Source organism: Fukomys damarensis, unplaced genomic scaffold, assembly GCF_012274545.1.
Source record: "Fukomys damarensis isolate Sample0158 unplaced genomic scaffold, DMR_v1.0_HiC HiC_scaffold_30, whole genome shotgun sequence".
Lineage (NCBI taxonomy): Eukaryota > Metazoa > Chordata > Mammalia > Rodentia > Bathyergidae > Fukomys > Fukomys damarensis.
In genome coordinates this window covers 67,781,366-67,800,664 of record NW_022900942.1, presented here as the reverse complement: position 1 = coordinate 67,800,664, position 19,299 = coordinate 67,781,366, and the positions used below count along the sequence as shown (strand labels likewise).

General features: G+C 45.8%; 1 protein-coding gene across 3 annotated transcripts in view; it reads left to right on the top strand.

Annotated features, from left to right (window-relative positions):
- Piezo2 (piezo type mechanosensitive ion channel component 2) overlaps positions 1 to 19,299 on the top strand; it is a 301,778-nt gene that overhangs the window by 97,203 nt on the left and 185,276 nt on the right. For all 3 annotated transcript variants that reach the window (XM_010639029.3, XM_033757327.1, XM_033757326.1), the window contains exon 3: positions 7,626 to 7,751. In XM_010639029.3, coding sequence (XP_010637331.1) covers positions 7,626 to 7,751 — 126 coding nt within the window. The remainder of the gene's footprint in view (positions 1 to 7,625; positions 7,752 to 19,299) is intronic.

The following is a 19,299-nucleotide window of genomic DNA, read 5'->3' as shown; positions in this document are numbered from 1 at the left end:
ACACACACACACACACATACACACACACACCCAGGATGGGCATCAAGTTAGTGTCTTTTGATATGCATAATTGTTTATGGTAGAGTTTATGTGTTCAATACATTCTTTTCTCTCATTAATCAGTTCATTAGAAAGTTTTTAAATTAAGCTGTTTTGTGAAGATATGAATCCCTGAAAGGAAACCTCAGAAGAACCATCAAAAGCTACTTAGGATGCTTGATGATGTCTCTTTATCATTCTCTCTCACGCTCTTCCATTTACATGGTACCTTCAGGCTTACTCTTTGAAAGGTTAGGGAATAAATTCTGAGTTACTTAAATATTTAAAAACCAGGCTATTTATTTTTCCTTTTCAAGTATCTTGGACAAATCACATGTTTAAAATCTGTTCTTGTATTTATTGGTTTTACAAAAAGAAGCATCATCATACACAGTATTTGTAATTAAAAACAAAAATCATTTGTTTAAAAAAAGCAGTTTGCAAAAAATGTTTTTGGTCTTATAATTCTCATTAAAAGATTATCTGGCAAATTAAAAAAAAAGGGGTGGGGTGGGGATTTAGCTCAGTGGTTCCACCGCCTGCCTCCCAAGTGCAAGGACCTGAGTTTGATCCCAGTACCAAAAAAAAAAAAAAAGACCCAGGCTACCCACTCTTAAGCAGGTGGCATCACACCCAGGGTGAGCAGACTTAATCCTAGCAATGTGAATCAATCCTGGCATCACATGCTCGATCCCAGCATCACCCACCATAGATCCAGCCACCTCTGAAAAGCCCCAAATATATCCAGACACAGCTATGATGAAAAGAACGAAGCTAGAAGTCAGTAACAGAAGGAAAAGTGGGAAATTCATACATACATAGAAGTTAAACAGAATATTCTTAAGTAACCAATGAGTCAGAGAGATGATCACAAGGAAACTGAGGACATATGATGGAAGCACAGCCCATCCACCAGAACTGAATCGACGCAGAGAGAGCAGTGTTTGGAGGAAGGGTAAAGCTGTGCGTAACTACATCTCAGAGCCGCCTGAGCTCAAACCAGGTGCCTAGCATTGCACCCTACAGAACTAAACACAGAGCTACCTGAAGAAAGGATGTAATAGAAGATAGAGACAGGACCCATGATCCATGAAATAGAGGCTAGAAAAACAACGAATCAACAAAATTTCAAGTCTTTTAAAAAAGATCAACTAAATTGGCAAACCTTTATCCAGATCGACAAATCAGAAAAGAGAAATGTAAATGCTGAACTCAGAAATAATGTACCGAATGCAACATTGTAGCTATTAAAATTCCAGTGGAGTTGTTTTGGCATAAGCTATAAAGCTGATCCCCAGGTTCGTAGGGAAACACAAAGGTGTCCCAAAGAGCGAAGAAGGCAGAACATCATGGCAGAGGGGTATAGGATCAAAGCTGTCTTGTTTGTGGTGACCGGAAGCAAAGCAGGGGCCGACGGCAGAGGGTGGGGGACAGGAAGCAGACGGACCACCGGACACACTCAGTGTGCTTCACTAAGTCAGAGGACCGCTCTCAAGCCCTCAAGATGACAGCCCAGCTTAATGCCACACTGCAGTCGTCAAAACAATATCATCACCACAAAGACAGAACAGAGCAGTAAAATAGACTCCTCTTCTTCAGAGAAAATAGGTGCATAACGAGCAAGCACGTGAAAAAATGTTCAGCATCATTAGTTATTAGGAAAATGCAAATCAAAACTCCAGTAGGATGAGAACACTGCTAAAGATAAAGACATAAACAATTAACAAATCTTGACAGAGATGCGAAGAAACTGAAACCTTGTGCATGCCTATAAGAATGTAAAACGGTATCTACAGAGGCAGTTTGGCAGCTCCTCAGGAAGCTAAACATGCAATTGCTACATGATGCAGCAATTCCTGTCCTGTTGTCCACACAGATAACTAGAGGGGTTCTCAAACACAGCCTGTGCCTGGCCATAGCAGCCCTGTGGGATGGCATTCAGCCACAGAGTGAAGGGCCCGTTGGGGGCAGTGAGGCTGAACCTTGACCATACTGCGCTAAGTGAAGCAGTCAGGTCCCAAAAGATCACACACCGTGCGGTTACGTTTACATGGACCAGCCACAGAGTCAGGAAGCTGCCTGTGGCTACCAGGGGATAAGGAGGAGTTAGGGAGCAACTGCCCAACAGATGCTTTCGGAGGATGGCAGTGTTTCGGAAGTTGGCAGAGGCAGCAGTTGCACAGTGCTGTGAATGCCCCGAATGCCGTGGATTTGGTATGTGAACATCACATCTGTCTGTCTGTCTACCATCTACCTATCGCATACTTGACAAGTAAAACCTATTTGTTTATAGCAATAATCCAGGGTTATTTAACTGATCCTGAGAAAATGTCTCTCTGTGTGTGTTAATCCAGGGTCCACACCAGTGAGAACAGTAGAGCCCGCAGCGCCATTGAAGACACTCTTTCCCCTTGGTGCTTGCATCCATTTATGCTACATGTTCGATTGCTTTCTGACCAATAGAAATCAGCCTTATTCAGTTGTTTTCACGTAAGCAACAGATGACAGGCCCACAGTGTTTCACAGGTTAGGGAAATACAGGCAGTGCATTTTAGGACAAAAACCCACAAGGAAAGTTTTTTCTTCACGTTTATGGTGTTTCAGACCTTCCAGCTTCAGATCCCGGTTTCCCTTGAGGGGGTTTGGGGTTCCCCTGCCCTGGGTCCTGGTCAGCCCTGGTAAACACCCAAGCAACTGCCCTGAGCCCAGGGCCTGCAGCCAGTGGACTGAAGGCAGGGGATTCTGGGTGCTCCCAGGTTGCACTGTGGGCAGAGGTGGCACGGAATGGAAGGAACTCCTTGTGCTGCTGAGAAACAACTCCATGCATGAAATACTCAGTGTGTCTTATATACATTTTAAATATGCACAGTGACATTTGTAAAGTGCGCACTATGTTATTTTATCCATGCCTGTGTTCTAATCTCAGTGCTTGTGCTGAGCATCTCATTTACTTGTTACTATTTTATGTATCTATTTAAGCTCCAGCCACGTTGGATGATCTGTCTGAAGACATCTGACTGTTGTGTGCCTCTTGAGACTCATGCTGACCAGGGTTGTGCATCCGTCCCTCTGCCAGCGGGCAGTAGCTCCAGTTCCCTGTTCCATGCACAGTGATGTGAGCGGTGCTATCCAAGTGCCCAATGGACCCACTGTGAAAGTTTCTCTGGAGCTTAGAGCTCGGTGTGTGCTCAGTCAGAGAATTGGAAATTCCTGCTGCCTGTGTGTGTGTCTTCTTGAGAAAAATGGCTCTTCAGGAGTTTTGCCCATTTCAGTTTTGTGCTTGTTCAGGTTGCATTTGCTATTTGGAATCTTACTGGTTCCATATGAAGTCCAGAATAGTTACTTTTTTCTGTTTCTTTGAAAAATGCCATTAAAATCTTGATAGAGATTGTATTGAATCTGTAGATCATTTTGAGTAGTATGAACATTTAAAAATGATTAATTCAACTAAGACTGGCATTATGGGATGCTGAGGCAAGAGGATCTCAAGTTTGAACTTAGCCCGGGAAACTTAGCAAGACTGTGTATCAAAATGGAAAATAAAAAAGGGCTTAGAATGTAAGCTGGTGCAAAGGCCCTGGTTCAGTACTCAGTGCCCCCACCAAGTCTTACAAACTATGAGCATGGGATTATTTTCCTCTATTTATATCCACTTCACTTTCTTTTGTCAATGTTTCATAGTTTTTAATGCATACATCTTTTACTTTGTTGGTTAAATTTATGTCATATTTCATTCTTTTAAATATTTTGTAAAAGGAGTTTTTTCTTAATTTTTTAGTTGATTGTCAGTGTATAAAAACACAATGATTTGAAATAATGACTTTATATGATGATGAAACTTAACTAACTAGTTTTAAGAGATTTTTGGTGGAATCTTGCAAAACATTTGTTAAATTCGTTGTTCTTTGCAAAATACCAACTGTCAGTTCAGTGATCTTTTCTATTGCTTCCCAGTCCTTGTTTAATTTATTTCTGCCCTTTTCTTTATTCTTTCCTAACCTCTAATATGATTGGGCTTAGATTGCTCTTACTTTTCTAGTTCTAGGTTGCTTATTGAGATCTTTATTTTTCTTGCTCATTTTTTGGTATAAACTTCCTTCTTAGAATTGCCTTTGCTGTTTGTGTAAGCGTGTTGTGTTTCTGTTTTCATTTGTCTCCAGTAATATATATTGATTTTTGGCTGTGCGGGGGACCCACCCCAAGCCCTCTCACCGCCCAGACTTCCAGGAAGTTTTTGTTTCTCTTTTGATTTCTTCTTCCATCTATTATTTTGTTGTTGTTGTTGTTGTTGTTGTTCAGGCAGATGTTGAATAATTTCCCATTGTTTTCAGTTGCCCAAATTTTCTCCTATTAGTAATTTTCAGTTTCATACCAGTAAAGTCATTCAAAATTCTTAATATGTGCAGATTTATTAAATTTGTTCAAACTTCTTTTGAAGCCTGATCTGTGGTCTGTCCTGGAGAATATTCTTAGTGTGCTTGGGAAAAATAAGTGCCTTGCTTCTATGGGATGGAATATTCTATATTTCCACTGGTGAATGGTCTGGTTAAAATCCTGTTTCTTTATTGATTTTCTGTCTGTATGATCTAGTTGTTGATGCAAATAGAATATTCAGGTCCCCTGTGTTGCTCTTCCTCCTTTCAGTTCTCTCAGTATTTGCTTGTTTAGGTTTCTGATGTTATTTGCATATATGTATATACCGAATTATTATATCCTCTTGAAGAATTGACCGTTCTCTTTTTATGTAGTTCCTACCTTATCACTTGTGAATTTTTTTCTTTCTGATACTGGGGATCAAACTCGGGACCTTCCGCTTTCAAGGCAGGCGACGGCACCAATGAGTTAAAGCCCTGGCCCCTTCTTGTGAATTTTTGACCCAGTGTCTATTTTGTCTGATATTAGAACATATCTCTGCCCTCTTTTGGTTACCATTTGCATGGAATGTCTTCTCCAGTTCCTTTCTTTTCAGACTACTAATTGTCCTAAAACAAATTTCTTGCGGGTAGTATACAATTGGGCCTTGTTTTTAATCCGTTCAGTTACCCACAGCTTTTGATGACAGAATCTAATCCATTTACATGTAAAATAAATACTGATAGGTAAGGATATACTGTTGCCATTTCATTAGTTATTTTTCTGACTTTTTATAGTTCCTTTGTTCCTCTTTCTGCCTTCCTTAGCAATTAGATATCTTTGTAGTGGTATATTTTGATTCTCTTTATCTTTTGTGCATCTACTTTAGGTTTTAGCTTTGTGATTACTATGAGGCTTACACAAATCATTTTACTTTTTAAAATATTTTAAATTGGTAACAATTTTTTGAATATATACCATAGCTGTATTTGTACTTCTACCCACATTTGGTGTTGATACCACAATTTACGTCATTGTAAATCTGTACTCACGAGCATGCCTGGTGATGGTAGTCATTTCCCATTCTTTGGGGTTATAATTTTTGTGTTAGATTTCAGTGTGACTGACATGCCTCCTTTCCACTGTTCATGTGTTCTGAATTGGACTCCATACTTAGCTTTCCCCCGAGTTTTATACCTCCCTATGTTTTCATGCTGCATGTGTATCAGTGTCTTGATTTGATTTAGAAGAGCTCCCTTTAGTATTTCTTGTGAGGTTGCTCACATGGTGATAACTTCCCTCAGCTCTGCTGCCTGGGAAAGTCTCCTGTCCCCCTCGTGTCTTAGGGGACAGTGTTGCTGGGTACGTTTTTGGCTGGCAGTCTTTTCCCTCGGCACCTTGAGTGTATCACCCCTCTCCTGGCCTGCTGAGAAACGCAGCCAGTCTTCCGGCAGTGCTCACATCACCCACAGGCCTCTCCTGGCACTGTCTGTGCCACTCTGGGGAGGTGTCCTGGGTAAAGGGACACTGGTTCTTGGACTTCTCAGGTTGTTTGCACGTGGATGTTTTTCCAATGGAGCTTCTGGAAATGTAGCTGAGACACCAGGCCTCCTGCAGGAACGCTCCAGCCAGGGGTAGTGCTGAAGCCCGGCTTTGTGGGGAGAGGAGTGCCAGGCCCTCTCATCCTGCCTTCTGGAAGGTGCCATTCCCCTTAATCCCTCTTAATTTGTAGGGCCAACTTTGACTTTTATCAAGTTAATTTAAGTAAATTGGTTTGTTTCTGAGGAGTACATGTTATGCCTTTTTTTTCCCCAGTACAAGGAATCTTTGTTTTGCATTCTGTTTTTTTTTTTTTAAACTTGTAGGAGTGTAGAGTGTCTTAATGTCTGTTAGAACATACCAGCCTTTCTCATTTTTGGCCTTATTTCTCAGTCTTTCGAAATTAACATAGAAATACATAGAGTTCTATTCTTAAATATATTTTAAAGATAAGTCGAGAACCTGAAAACATCTTTGCTTAGGTATTTTGAAATGTGTTTGTTGAAAGTATAGAATAACCCTTCTAGAGCCAAGCCATACCACACGGATGTGTGACACCAGGACAGCCTGGTTTTCATTGCTAATTAAGTTGTGTCTTATTTTCTACTTCATCATTACTAATATTAAGATAATTTTGTATCTGAATCACTTCCCAAATTTGTACATTTGTCCTAGTATTAGTTTATTGGTTTGGCATTCTGTATTGATAGCATCTGAAAATAACTCCATTTGATCATATTATGTGCAAATAAAGTAGATGTGAAGACTTCAGTTTTTAAAAATCTTACGGCATTGGCCAGTGCACCCAGCGGTATGTTGATGTATGGTGATTACAATCGAGTGCCTGTGATTCTCTGACATCGGTGGGAATACGTGTAAAATCCCAACGGAAATGGGATGCTTGCTCCAGGTATGACATAAATCCTGTTTCCTTCTGCTCCTAGTTTTCTTGAAATTCTAAACATGCTGAACTTTAGGAAATTTATCTTCTGTGTCCATTGAGAAAATCATGATATGAGCCCACTGGTGTGTGAATTTCACTTTTATATTTGTTAATGTAAAAATACACTTGCTCTTCTGCAGTAAACTCTAGCTGATTATGATTTGTTATGCTACGTCAACTGGGTAGCACTTTCTTTTTTTTTGCACCGGGGATCGAACTCAGAACCTTAGGCTTACAAGGCAGGTGTGGTCCACTGAGCTAAATCCCTGGCCCTGGGTAGCAAATTTTAAAAATAATTGATATCCATTTTCATAAGTAAAATTGGCTTATACCACAGTTTTCTTTTGTAGCTTTAATTTTGAAATTAAAGTCACCCTAACTTCATAAAATGTTATAGGCTATTTTCCTTCTTTCTTCTTCCTGGAGCTCCTTTTCCAACAGGGGTTTATCTGTTCCTGCAAAGTTGGCAGCATTTACTTACAAAATTTCCTGGGCCAGGCCTTGTGTGTTTCCCTTATAGCACATTGTATAATGAGTAGGGATGCATCTTTCTTTTACAGTGAATTTTCGATACACCTAAAGCCATCTGCTTAGTGCTACTCAGGGGACAGCTGGAGACCAGTTCGCAGAGTGAGAGTTACCAGCCACCTCTGCTCAGGAGTAGCTTAGATGGATGCCTGAGGAAGTGCAGATGCGGGCGGAGTGCGTACTTGCTGTTGGGTCTCCTACAGTCTGTGCTTTCTGTCCCCAGGACACACGGGCCGGCTGCTCAAGTCCCTGTGCTTCACGAGCCTCTCCTTCCTGCTGCTGCACATCATCTTCCACATCACGCTGGCGAGCCTCAAGGCCCAGCACCGCATCGCGCCTGGCTACAACTGTGAGTGTCTAGGGCTGCTTTCCTTTTCCCGTGTGTGCTGAAAAAGCCATGGTCACTGTTGTCACGCTACTAGAAACGGGTGTGTGGTCATTGGCACTCCGATGTAGCATGATCCATAAGAGACTCTGCCACGGACAGTGAACCCCACATAGATTAGATTCGGGGGTCTCATCTGTATGTGGAGTATTGTCACTAGGGTCACGTAGAAATCAAGATGTATGCATGGCCTTTGGAGCCACAGCTATTGGGAAAGATAGTGGAGTCTTTTATTAAAGATAGTAATAAAAGACATATGTAGTTTCTAGAAAGACAAATAAGAGTACAAAAGTAGAATAACTAAGTGAATACAAATATGATGATGACATCAACCCTATTACAAACCATAATCTGAGATTTCTTATGTCTTTATGGGAAAATGTCACAACACAGATTATTTTTCAAATTGGGAGTTAGTTCCTGGTATTCGTAGAAAAGTAATATGTCTTATGACCATGATGTATATAATTTATGATCTGAGAAAGTCCGTATACTGATGTTTTGTCTAGCCATTATCTTTCCAAAATAAACCATGCTCCTGTTTGTGTCGGCCATGTGATTGTCGCTCCAAGTACAGAAACATTTCAAGCACGTGGAATGCTCCCCATATGTTTTAAGTTAAACCTACAGAAACCCTGGGATATGTGGACTAGGCTGCAGTAACAGTTGTAACTTGTCAGTTTTTCTTTGAAGAGCTCATTTGTGGGTTTGAAATTTCCTGAACTTTCCTGAGCCCCAGGACAAGAAATGTGAAGTAAACACACCCTTCCCTCTAAAAGGGAGAGTTCAAAACTCTCCATGGATCACAGAGTATTGACTGAAGTGAGGCGAGGGGCCCTGCAGCACTCGAATTCGTGAATTGCTCATTGTCCTTCACTGCATGTGCAGAATTGAAGCGAGTGCTTCTTCCGGTTACTTTCTTCACTTTGGAATTCCTGTGCTGACAGTGCCTACCCCAATGATGTTTTATTAAAGATCTATAATTTAAGTATGCTTGTTACTCTTAAAATTAATAAATTATTGACATACCTTAAAACTCACCCATGTAAAGTATACGGCTGTGGTTTTTAATTCAGAAGACAGTGTAACCATTGAAAATCCGAGTTTCAGAAGAGCGTTCACCCTGAAGAAACACGTGTCCGCAGTAGTTCCTCCCATCAACTGCCCAGCCATCCCTAGGCAGCCACTGAGCTCCTTTCTTTCTCTATCAGGTTTACCCGTTCTGCCTTTTCTGGAATTATAAAACAATAGAGTTACAAGATATGTGGCCCTGGTGTCTGGCTGACTTTACACAGCGTGAGGTGTCGAGGTCCGGCCGCGGTGTGGCCTGTATCAGCGTCTCATTCCTTTCCACTATTAAGATGTGGCTCAGTGTTTGATAAAGCCAAATGTCATCTCATTACAAACACAATGTTTAAATAATAGCATTTCAGTCATGTGTAGTGATGAGAAGTATTTCTCTTTGGCTAGGCTCACACTGCTTTGGACCAAGTAGAGAGGTGAGCAGCACAGCTCTGTGTAATTCCCAGGCAGAAACTCTTGGCCATATCTAAGCCATGCAACCCCAGAATATAAGGATGGGTTTTATAACTGTAAGTGGAGTCTGTGTAAAAGGTGTTATCAAGAATAATGAGTTCTCCATCACTTAGACGTATTTCACCACCATGTATGTTAAAACTTTCTGGATTTTAAAAATTGAGTTTAGGAGAATATATCTTGCTTCCTTCTGCAAGTAGTGTCAGGTTGCCGAGCGGTGTGAAGAGTCCCTGGGCAGTGAACTTCGTGATGGCTTCTGACTCACAAGAGTCTGGGGCATTTCTATTTTTATCCACAGTGATGATTTTTCCACAGTTCTACAAAGATCAAAAATAAGAATGCAATATGAAATGCTAAGACAGTATTCTTTCCTTTGCATGTAGAAATGTATTTCTATGGTCTCTTTTATAAGGTGTAGACAGACACAGTTACACACACATATACTCACACACATGGACATACCCATCTGGTCTTGCCTTGGTCCGTCCTTCTCAAGCAGGGATTCAGAACACCCGGACAGAACACTTCAGGTGGGATTGATGTCCTGGAGCTCTCTGTGTCTCCCAGGGGTGCAAGGAGGAGCCATCTGGGTGTAGACAGGGCTGGCCTCTGGACATCCCTCTTCTTGGGCATCTCTGGCCCACCCAATCTTGTGGAGTCAGATCTGCCTTTCCTAAGCTTTCTTCCCAAATACTTGGGCATCTTGATAGCAGGGTTTGCCTGTGTCTCTGTCAGAGATCTTTGTATTCATGCACAAGTGTGGGCTACACTCACTTATTGCTGCATTGTTGCTTGAGCTAGTCATAACCTGAGGAGATGTCTTCCCCCACCCTTGGCTTGCTGTCCCCATAGGAAATACCTCCTTGACTCTACAGAGAGGCCCTCGAAAGGAAGTTACAGTAGTGAACTTGGTTTCTATGAAGTTGGATTCCAACTCAAAGTCCATTTCCAGCAAAATTAAAAGTTCCAAATGACAGTTCCAGTATTTTTGATGGAGTAATCAATAGACAAGAGGATGTGTTAGAAGATGGATTAAAAGGAAGCTGAGTTTTTTCCTTTCTTGAAGTTAAGTTTGTAGACATCATAAATTTCTTCTGAAAACACCAGCTGTGCATGCAATAGCCTTGGCTCCTCAGGTGTTGCAGATGATTTTGGGCTCAGTTGCATGTGTAGCATTAATATTAATGCATTCTTGGAGAAGTGTAAACGAGAAGGACAAACAAACCCCAGAGCCTGGCAGGCTGGCTCAGTGTCTAAAGTTGACACAGACTAGCTTTTCAGCCTCGAGCATGTTTTAATGATCAAGTTATATAAACTCCAGAAAGCGCTGTTAGGGTGGGTAATGGAAATATCCATTTTAATGTAGGGTCGAGTTCACTGTACTGATGTTACTGCTTCTCCCGCAGTTGGAGTTAACGCTTACACTGTCAGAGTTGCAAACACAAACTCAGTTGTTTTGATAGCCTACGTCTGAAGCCCAGCCTTCTTTGGCTTGTGTAAATAGAAAGTGACAAATTTTTGAATCAAAAGGCTGTCTTGGTCCTCTGGGTTGTAGCTTTTGAATGAGTTGAAGATATTGGTAAACAAAAATAGAATAATCCAGGCTGGTTAGGTTTCTCAGTTACAGTCAGGTGGTATTCAAATTCAAGACCGCCAAGTGCTCATTTATATGTTTTTAGGTTTTCCTAATGACCTTTTTCCCTAATTATATTTATATCCCATTATAAGGAAAGCTCCTGGCATCTCTCAGGAATCTGTGACATGTGCTTGGTGACAACAGTAGCATTTACAAATATTGAGTCCTTGTGGGTTCTTGTCCCTCTGAGGCCTGTGAATACTAACCGGCAGTAGTAAAGATTTCTTCAAACCCTATTTAGTGTGTGCCTGGCTGGCAGGTTTGTTAAAGGTGCTATTGTGCAGAGCTGAAACCCAACGCTGCCCACTTTCTTTCCAGAGCAGGGATCTCAGAGCAAGCTAGAAGACCATGGAGCGGGAAGACCTCTGTACCTTCTGCTCAAATGTGTTGTGCCACTGACTCAAATATTGGCATTCCATCAAAACTGTGCTACTTAAATGCCAGGCCAGTTTCAGTTTTGTCGTGACAGGGTCATAGAAGGGGGCTGTCCAACCCCATGGTCCGTGGGTGGGCAGGTGGCACTGTCTCTAGTAGTACAGGCGCTTGTGCAGCACCAGTGCAGGGAGTCGCCCGAAAGCAGTCGGCGGCTCACAACTTAGCGAGAGAACTTTCTGGTAGTGATGGCCACATACACTAGCTGTGCCCAGGCCGTCGGCTGAGATCACAAGATTCATCCTCCACTTGCTCTTCTTTCACGGTGCAGCTGTGCTCCGCTCTGCTAAAGGTGTCCGGTTGCCCCATTCCGTTCTCTACCCGGTCTCTGGGCGACTGCACTCAGGACTTCGCAGGGGCGGGAGGCCTGTCCGGGTGCTGTCCGGCTGCAGAGCCTCGGGGCCGGGCTGCCTTCTCCCTGCCCTGTGCTCACAGCCATGTAGGCCTTGCAGAGTTGCTCGCTCCTTCTGCCTGTCGCTTCCTCACCAGTGCTGTGTCCGGGCGTTTTTGCCGCTGCTCTGAACGAGACTCCTTTCCGAGTCTGGTGCGAGAGTTTCTGGTGTTGGGTCTAGGATGCACTTTTTCCATCTCCTTGTCCTTGCTTATTTCCTCCGCTGCGCTTGGTGACCCCCTCAAGTTGGGCCCTCAGGCCCCCTGTGGGTGGGGACATCTAGGGTCCGTGTGTCCTCATTCTGAGAGGCCATATACCTCTGCCCAGAGGTCCACTGCCCCTGATGTCGTGGTGGCCCTAACAGTGCTGTTTCCTGACCCCCTTCCATCCTCCAAGCACGTGGCTCTCACAGCAAGACCCCTGTGTGATGTGTCCCTGTGAGGGATGGGGGGCCCCATGGGGACAGATGCAGGGACAAACAGTGGTCCTCGCATCCTGGGACAGGAAGCCCATGATCATCACTGGCTGATGCTGTCACCGTGTTCGCTGGGGATGGCCCTGGCCCTGTGGCCACCTGGTAGGTCTGTCCTGGTAGAGAAGACTCCATAGCCTCAGGAAATTCTCTGGTTTTCCATGCTGTGACAGTGCCATGGAGCAGAGTTGACAGGTGTGAATGGGGGCGGCATGTGTGTGAGGCACTATGTGGGAATCACTTCTGTGGGCTGCAGGGCCAGAGTTCAAATCCCCTCCCATGCTCCTGGGCACTCATAGCGCCCCCACCCCTCATACAACATGAAAACCAGGGGCTCCTCCTCATCTGTCAGGGCAAGGGGAAGGAACCCCAGCCCCACTCTCTACAGTGGTGGTCTGGGCCAGGGGGACCGCGTGGCCCTCCAGCCCTGGGCCCCAGACAGACTGGCCATCCTATTGGCCTAGTGGGGACATGGCTCCAGTCCCAGATGCTCAAGGCAGGGGTCTGCTTGGAGGTCGTGCAGAAAGCTGTCCCGTCACAGTGCTTGGCTGCAGCCAGGCTCCTGGAGCGAGGATGCCCAGAGCCAGGCGGGCAGAGCTGAGGGGTTCGTGGAGGGAGCCATCTGGGTGGGAACTCGTGGAGGAGGAACAGACTGATGGTCAGGGGCACGACGCACAGCAGTTTCCAAGAGGATCTCCCTGGGTTGTAAGGGACACGTTTATGAAAATGTCGTACTGTTTATTGTCTGAGTCAGCTTAGGCCCTTCGGGGGCCCAGCCCTTCTCCCCTCTGTGTCTCCATTCGCTCCTCTGCAAAGGGGAGGTGGCGGTTGGCATCATGTTAGTTGAGAAGCTGATGGAAGTCGGTGGACATGGCCAGGAAGCATGAGCTGCTGTTACCCTTAGACGGGCTGTGTTTCTCACCCAGGCTCGCATACAGCCAGAGCACCGGAGACAGCTTGATCCAGGTCAGGCACAGCTGTATGGGTGGTCGGGCAAGGTGCACAGGGTGGCTCCCTGCTCCACCCTCTGCCCTGCTTGCCACCAGTTCTGTCCCATTTGGCTTTGTACCTGCCATGCCCTTTGGCTGGAACCCCAGACCACAGGGCTCTGTGGTGCTGCGGGGAGGGGTGTCCCGAGCTTGTGTCTCCAGGACCCCGTGTCTTCTGTCCTGGGCTGGCCATGCCCAACCTGGGACCCCAGCCTTGCTCTTGGAACTGCCAAGGGCCTTCTGGGTCCTTTGTGGCCCCTGCTCCTTCTTATCCACCCCAGTCCCTCCTGATCAATCTGTTTTTTACTATTTTTTAAACCCTTTCTAGTTATAGAATTCTAGAAGAACAGAGCAGCAATAGAAGTCTCAGAAAGAGGAAACTAGCAGTACATATCTATCTCCTTCCATGCTTACTGTGTATCATTAAAAGTCTTGGCTTTCGTCACCGACAGGGACACTGAGGCAGGGCAGACAGTGACTACATTTAATCACTTAATTTCTTAGCAGCACAGTCGGAATCCAGGTCAGCTTTCTGGGATCTGTACTCCATATTCCCTCCAGTCTAGCCTACAGCCTCATAGGTTTCCTGGGAGTTTGTATGCAGAAGTTGAAAGATGATGACTTAGACTCTAAGGAATAAATCAAATAAGAATGTGCAAACTTTGGAGGTGGCGGTGGGTAAAAAGATGGTCAAAGTGTTTGTGGTTAGGGTTAGTGTTGGTGGTCTGCATGACCTAATGCATTTGGTAAATGCTGTTGGCTTTAAGAATTCCTTGGCCTCTGGGAGTGAGAGACGGGGACATGACGGGGACATTCCCAGCCTGCAGGACTGGCCACTGGAACATGTACCCATCTCCTAGAGCCCAGTCCCTGCCCTTCTCTTCTCCTGGGCTGGCTGTATTCCTGGGTCAGTGTGCTGAGAGCCTAGGTCTTCCACGCTACAGTAGGATTGGCTCTGTATTGTAAAGCCTGAGAGAATTGGAGACTTGTTTTTGAGGATGTAAGTTGGTCATTAAATCCACAAGAAAGTACTTGGTGTCTGTGTGCACAGGAGCTCTTGGATCCTGAGCCTGCTCCAGAGATCCACATGCACAGTGGGGTCCTGACTCAGCTCGGAAGTCTGCAGCGTGCCGGCAGCAGTGACGGCACATCTAAGGGTGGCCCCGGATGCGCCTCAGTCCCCTACCAGAATCCTTGTGCTGCCAAGCACAGACCCTCTCCCCTCAGTGACCCTGGCACAGCTCAGCAGGCACAGGGGACGCCCTTGCAGGTCCCCACCCAGTGCAGCCCCTGCAGCCGCCTCCTTCCTTCTCTGGGCTCTGCCTCGCTGTCTGGCCCCCCAGTGCATGTGGGAATATCTTTTTAGTTCTAAGTTTTGATCTAAGCCAGTTTTGATAAGAGCGTCTGTGTGTAATGCCCCTGAAGCACCAGGTGTATTCTGTTTACATCGTCCCAGCTATGTGTCGGGTCCTCAGAGTGCCCAGCCCTTGGCACTGTGCTTGTTCAGGAGACTGGAGAGGCTGGTGCTGGCTGCAGAGTCCAGGCCCTTGGGGCTGAGCTGAACTAGTTCCTGGGGGATCCTGGGCCTGGAGTACAGTTGGTCAGCAGCGATCGGCAGCTCCTGTGGCTCCCCAGTCAGCATGCTCTGACTGCAGGGAGGAACTCTGCGTTTTAGCCCCTGCCACAGTGCGGATGTACATACTGAATAAAGGCGTCTACAGCAGTGCAGGAGAAGCAAAGGCAGGTGGATGGACGCCACCCCCAGCTCCCTTGCTCCATTCCGGCCCAGCTCCAGCTCGGTGGATGGCTGCGGGGACAGTGTCCTCCCTCTGGGCCCACTGCAGGTGGAAGTCATTCAGGGGGGCTCATGAGCACACTGAGTTTAAAGGCGTCCGTCAATGCAGTTTTAGGGTGTGCTTCCCTTGCAAAAGGAAGTTAGGATTGCCGTCTGCATTTAGAGAAAGGGGCGAAAAATACAAAAGGGCTGGAGCTGGAGGTAACAAAGGGAAGAGGAGATGGGTTGTGGGGGAGTGGGCTTTGGCCTGGGGTTGTGCCTCCAGCCCAGCCCCAGAGGACCCACTCACCGCCCACCCGTGCCGCCAGTCCTTGTGGTGAGGTGAACGCAGAGCAGGAAGTTTGAGACGATCAGGGATTGATTTTGTTTGCTTAAACAACAATTTCCCTAACCCCTAACAGCATTTCTAGTGTGAATTATTTACAGTAAAAGCCCTGAGGCGGGTCTCTGTGGTGCAGGAGTAAATGCACCCTCACAGTTACAGGAGGACAGCACCCAGCTCCGTCCGTGTGAGCTCAAGATACAGACGGGTGAAGGGCGTTTCAAGGGCACGAGGGAGGCCAGAGTCTGGCCAAGATAGGGTGACACTCGGGGAAGTATCGACTGCAGGGCAAGTGTTCCTTTCAGGTTGCTCACGAGACGCTGCCCCTCTCGACTCAGATCTGTGAGTTGATGGGTTGAAGCCACGTCTCCGTTAATGGAAGTTATGACTTAAAACAAGTCGTGTTGGTTCTGAGAATATATTTTAGAGGTCGAAGACTGGCAAAGAAGTTACTGATATCATTCACACCTTGCATTCATTTTAGAGAAACATTGAAGCATATCCTGGTGACTCCTATTAAATAAGAGAATATATAGTAATATTATAGACATTAATACAAAAACGTTACAAATATTTTACCCATGATTTACCACTCATTTGTTGTTCACTATTTGCTTTGCAAACATGTTATCGTGTCATTGGTTATTATTGTTTCAAATTCTTTTTCTTTACTTTGCGTATATTTTTGCACGTTGTATTACCTCCCATACGTTCAGGGTTAACTGCCCTCTTCAGGGCGTCACTCTGGAGAGCCAGGAATGTGCAGGTGGCATGGAAGGGCAGAGCAGGCCGCTGAGCCCAGCAGTTCCCTGGACTGCTTCCTCTCCCCGCTTTTTCCCCGGCTGCAGTAATGACCAGAGCCCCCTGAAGCCCCCATTTCCTCACTCTACAGAATCAGAGCAATAATTTCATTGCAATCTCACCCTCATTATTTTTATACGCACAACTAACTCAAAAACACCGTTTTGTGTTTCCTCCCTCTTGAGGGAGTGAGACTGCTATAATGATAACCATGTCTTGCGTTAAGAATATATACTTTAAGAATGTTTTTCCCAAAAGTAGGCCCCACACAGCCGTCAGTAAAATTCGGTAGTTCCGGTTGTCATGCCCTCATCCCGGGCCGCCCACCTGTGTTTGCAGCCGTTCATTGTGGCCTTTCCGAGTGTGCTTGCTCTGTTAAGTGCCAGGCAGGGGCCTACGGGTAGGCGGTAGGGGCACAGGCACCCAAAGTGTCTGACGCAGCCCTGGCACGGAGGGTGGCCGGGGCCTGTGGGAAGAGATGCAGTGGACCCGGGAGTGTGGTCGGGCGTCTGCCCGAAACAGTGAGGCTGCTGCAGGTGGAGACCAATGCAGGGTACTGGTGTGCGGGGTGGGAGGAGCCCATGCAGGGCAGGGGAGGGGAATGAAGCTGGCATGACCATGGGGAGGGTGAGCGGAGCAGGAGCCAGGCATGGGGTGCCCTGGGTCCTGCGCAGTTTGTAGACAGTGGTGAGAAGATGAGTTCTTAGCAGGGGAGAGAATGTGGCAACGCTTCCAACCCCTCTGAAATGTCACCCCTGCAGTCAGCCTGGCTTCTCTGCTACCCGCTCCGGTGGCCACCTCTCTACTCTGCTCCTGTGGGCTCACTTTTTAGGCTCCACATGTGAGTGAGGTCATGCAGTTCTATCTTTCTGTGTCTTCCCTTATCACGTTTAGGGTGATGTTCTCCAGGTCCATCCATGTTGGTACCACTGACAGAATTTCCTTCTTTTGAAGGCTGTGTACTGTTCCATTGTGTATATGGACCACATGTTCTTTATCCATGCATCCTTAGTGGGCATTTACATCATTTCCTTACCTTGATCAAATGTATTGAAACGAACGTAGAAATAGAGGTGTCTACTCAACATTGTCCATGAGCACTGTCACATATAAATTTATTATTTCTTTCCTTAGTATCAATTTCCAGGAGTGCATTATGTAGTGAAATAGTTTGACTCTTCTGCCTCTATACTATTTCATTCCTTAACAAGTTTGTACCTCTTAGAATGTCAAGGGCATATGGACGGATGGATGGATGGATGGATAAATATTTTTAAAGTGTAGGCTCAAGGCTGTGGGCTTCCCTGAGGTCTTAGAAAAATCCTGACAGCCCCACTGTGATATGCAAATTTCCAACAAGTATTTAAAAAACTTAACTTCATTAGTCTTTAGGTACAAAACAGGTAGCTGCCATGTGCTACAACTTCACCCCAATTGGAATGGCTGAAATGAAAAGACAAATCATACTAAGTGTTGGTGAGATTCTGGAGAAACCGGCACTCTCAGACACCGCAGGAGGGAGTGTGACCTGGCACAGCTGCCGTGGGAGACAGTTCGGTAATTCTTTGTGACATCGTCTGACAGTTTCACTGTAGGTATGGGCCAGAGACTTGAAAGAGTTTAGGCAGGCACTGTTCACACCAGCACCATGCACAATAGGAAAGGGTGGACACCCAAGCGTCCATCAGAGGATGCTTGGCTGAACAAGACAAGCGCTTGGTGTGTGTAGACACAGAACCACGCTCACTCACATGGAACACAGAAAGGCTCTAGCATGGCTGAACCAGAAGTCATACTCGGTGAAGCATGCGGCTGCAAATGCCCGTGGGAGACGGATGTCAGAGGAGCCTGGCCTGACCTCCCCTAAGGCCCCGTTGCCCTCTCCCCAGCAGTGGAGCCTGCGGGTGTGTTGTCACCTTGGCAAGAACAAGAGACGAACGCTGTGTCCTGTGCACCGAGATCGCATCACCTCTGAGCAGAGCCCTTGTGCAGCTGAGACGAGGTGACCAGACCAAGGCTGCTTCTAAGAGTGATGGGTGGGGGATGAGCCTGTCTCCTGCACTTATCATCTGCGTTTACTCTGAAGTTTTGCTCATCTTGAGGCTCGTGCTACTCTCTGGACATGTGCTTTACAAGACTGATTTAAATATTGATTTCTAAAAATTATCTATTCTTTTTTCCCTCACTTTTATTGTTATGATCCATTGTTGCTATTTTTTATTGCTTCAGTGTAATAAATCTTAAGATTTTATTTCTGTTGTATGCTGTTTCTTACTAGTTTTTATCATTTACAATGTGTGTGACCTTTTAATTTGTCTGGAGCTTATTTTGTACAAAGACTTTGAAGACTGGAATCCCCCAGAGTGTCCCTTAGGTTTTTTCGCCATCACCTGTTAAATGAGCTGCTTTCCATACCAGGAGCCGGACTGCATCCTCGGAGCTGGCTCTCTGGGCTGGAGGTGGGGCTGTCTCTCCAGGGCATCTTCTCACCCTTTTCCTGATTCAGAGTAGATTTGTAAAAGCAAACTTTAGGTAAAAACACGGGTCTTGAGGATCCGAAGATCAAGACTAGAGCACCTTGTATCGTATCTGCTTTGACCTCGGTGACTGTCATCTCACTTGGGTGTGAGCTACATGTGGGCCTCGGTACCCAACGTAAGATTGATGAACAGCTTCTGGGAGGGTAACACTGGGCCATGTGTTTCCAGACTCTGTATTCAGTCCATGAGTGTCATTTTCCTCATTCTGCTGTACATTAAGGCAGCGTGAAAGGGCACAGCAGCTCTGCTTACTGACGGGGACAGGTTCCCCTGAAACCTCAGCCAGTGCCAATTCCTATGCATCCTACATTTTTCTGGTAACACATACCCATGATAATGTTTCATTTATAAAGTAGGCACAGTAAGAGATTAGCAGTGACCAGGAATAAACCAGAACGATCCCAGTGAGATGGCCAGCATCATTGCTCCTACAGGGCTGTGTGCAGCGTGGCCAGGGCTCCACAGCACAGGACCTGTGCTGTGCTCTGTGTCTAGATGTCCCCCAAAGCCTTGTGCCATTTTAGATGGGGGACTTCAGAGGTGGCTGAGTCTAGAGTGTGTGATTATTAAATCAGTCCGCTGCTTGGTTTGGCACTGC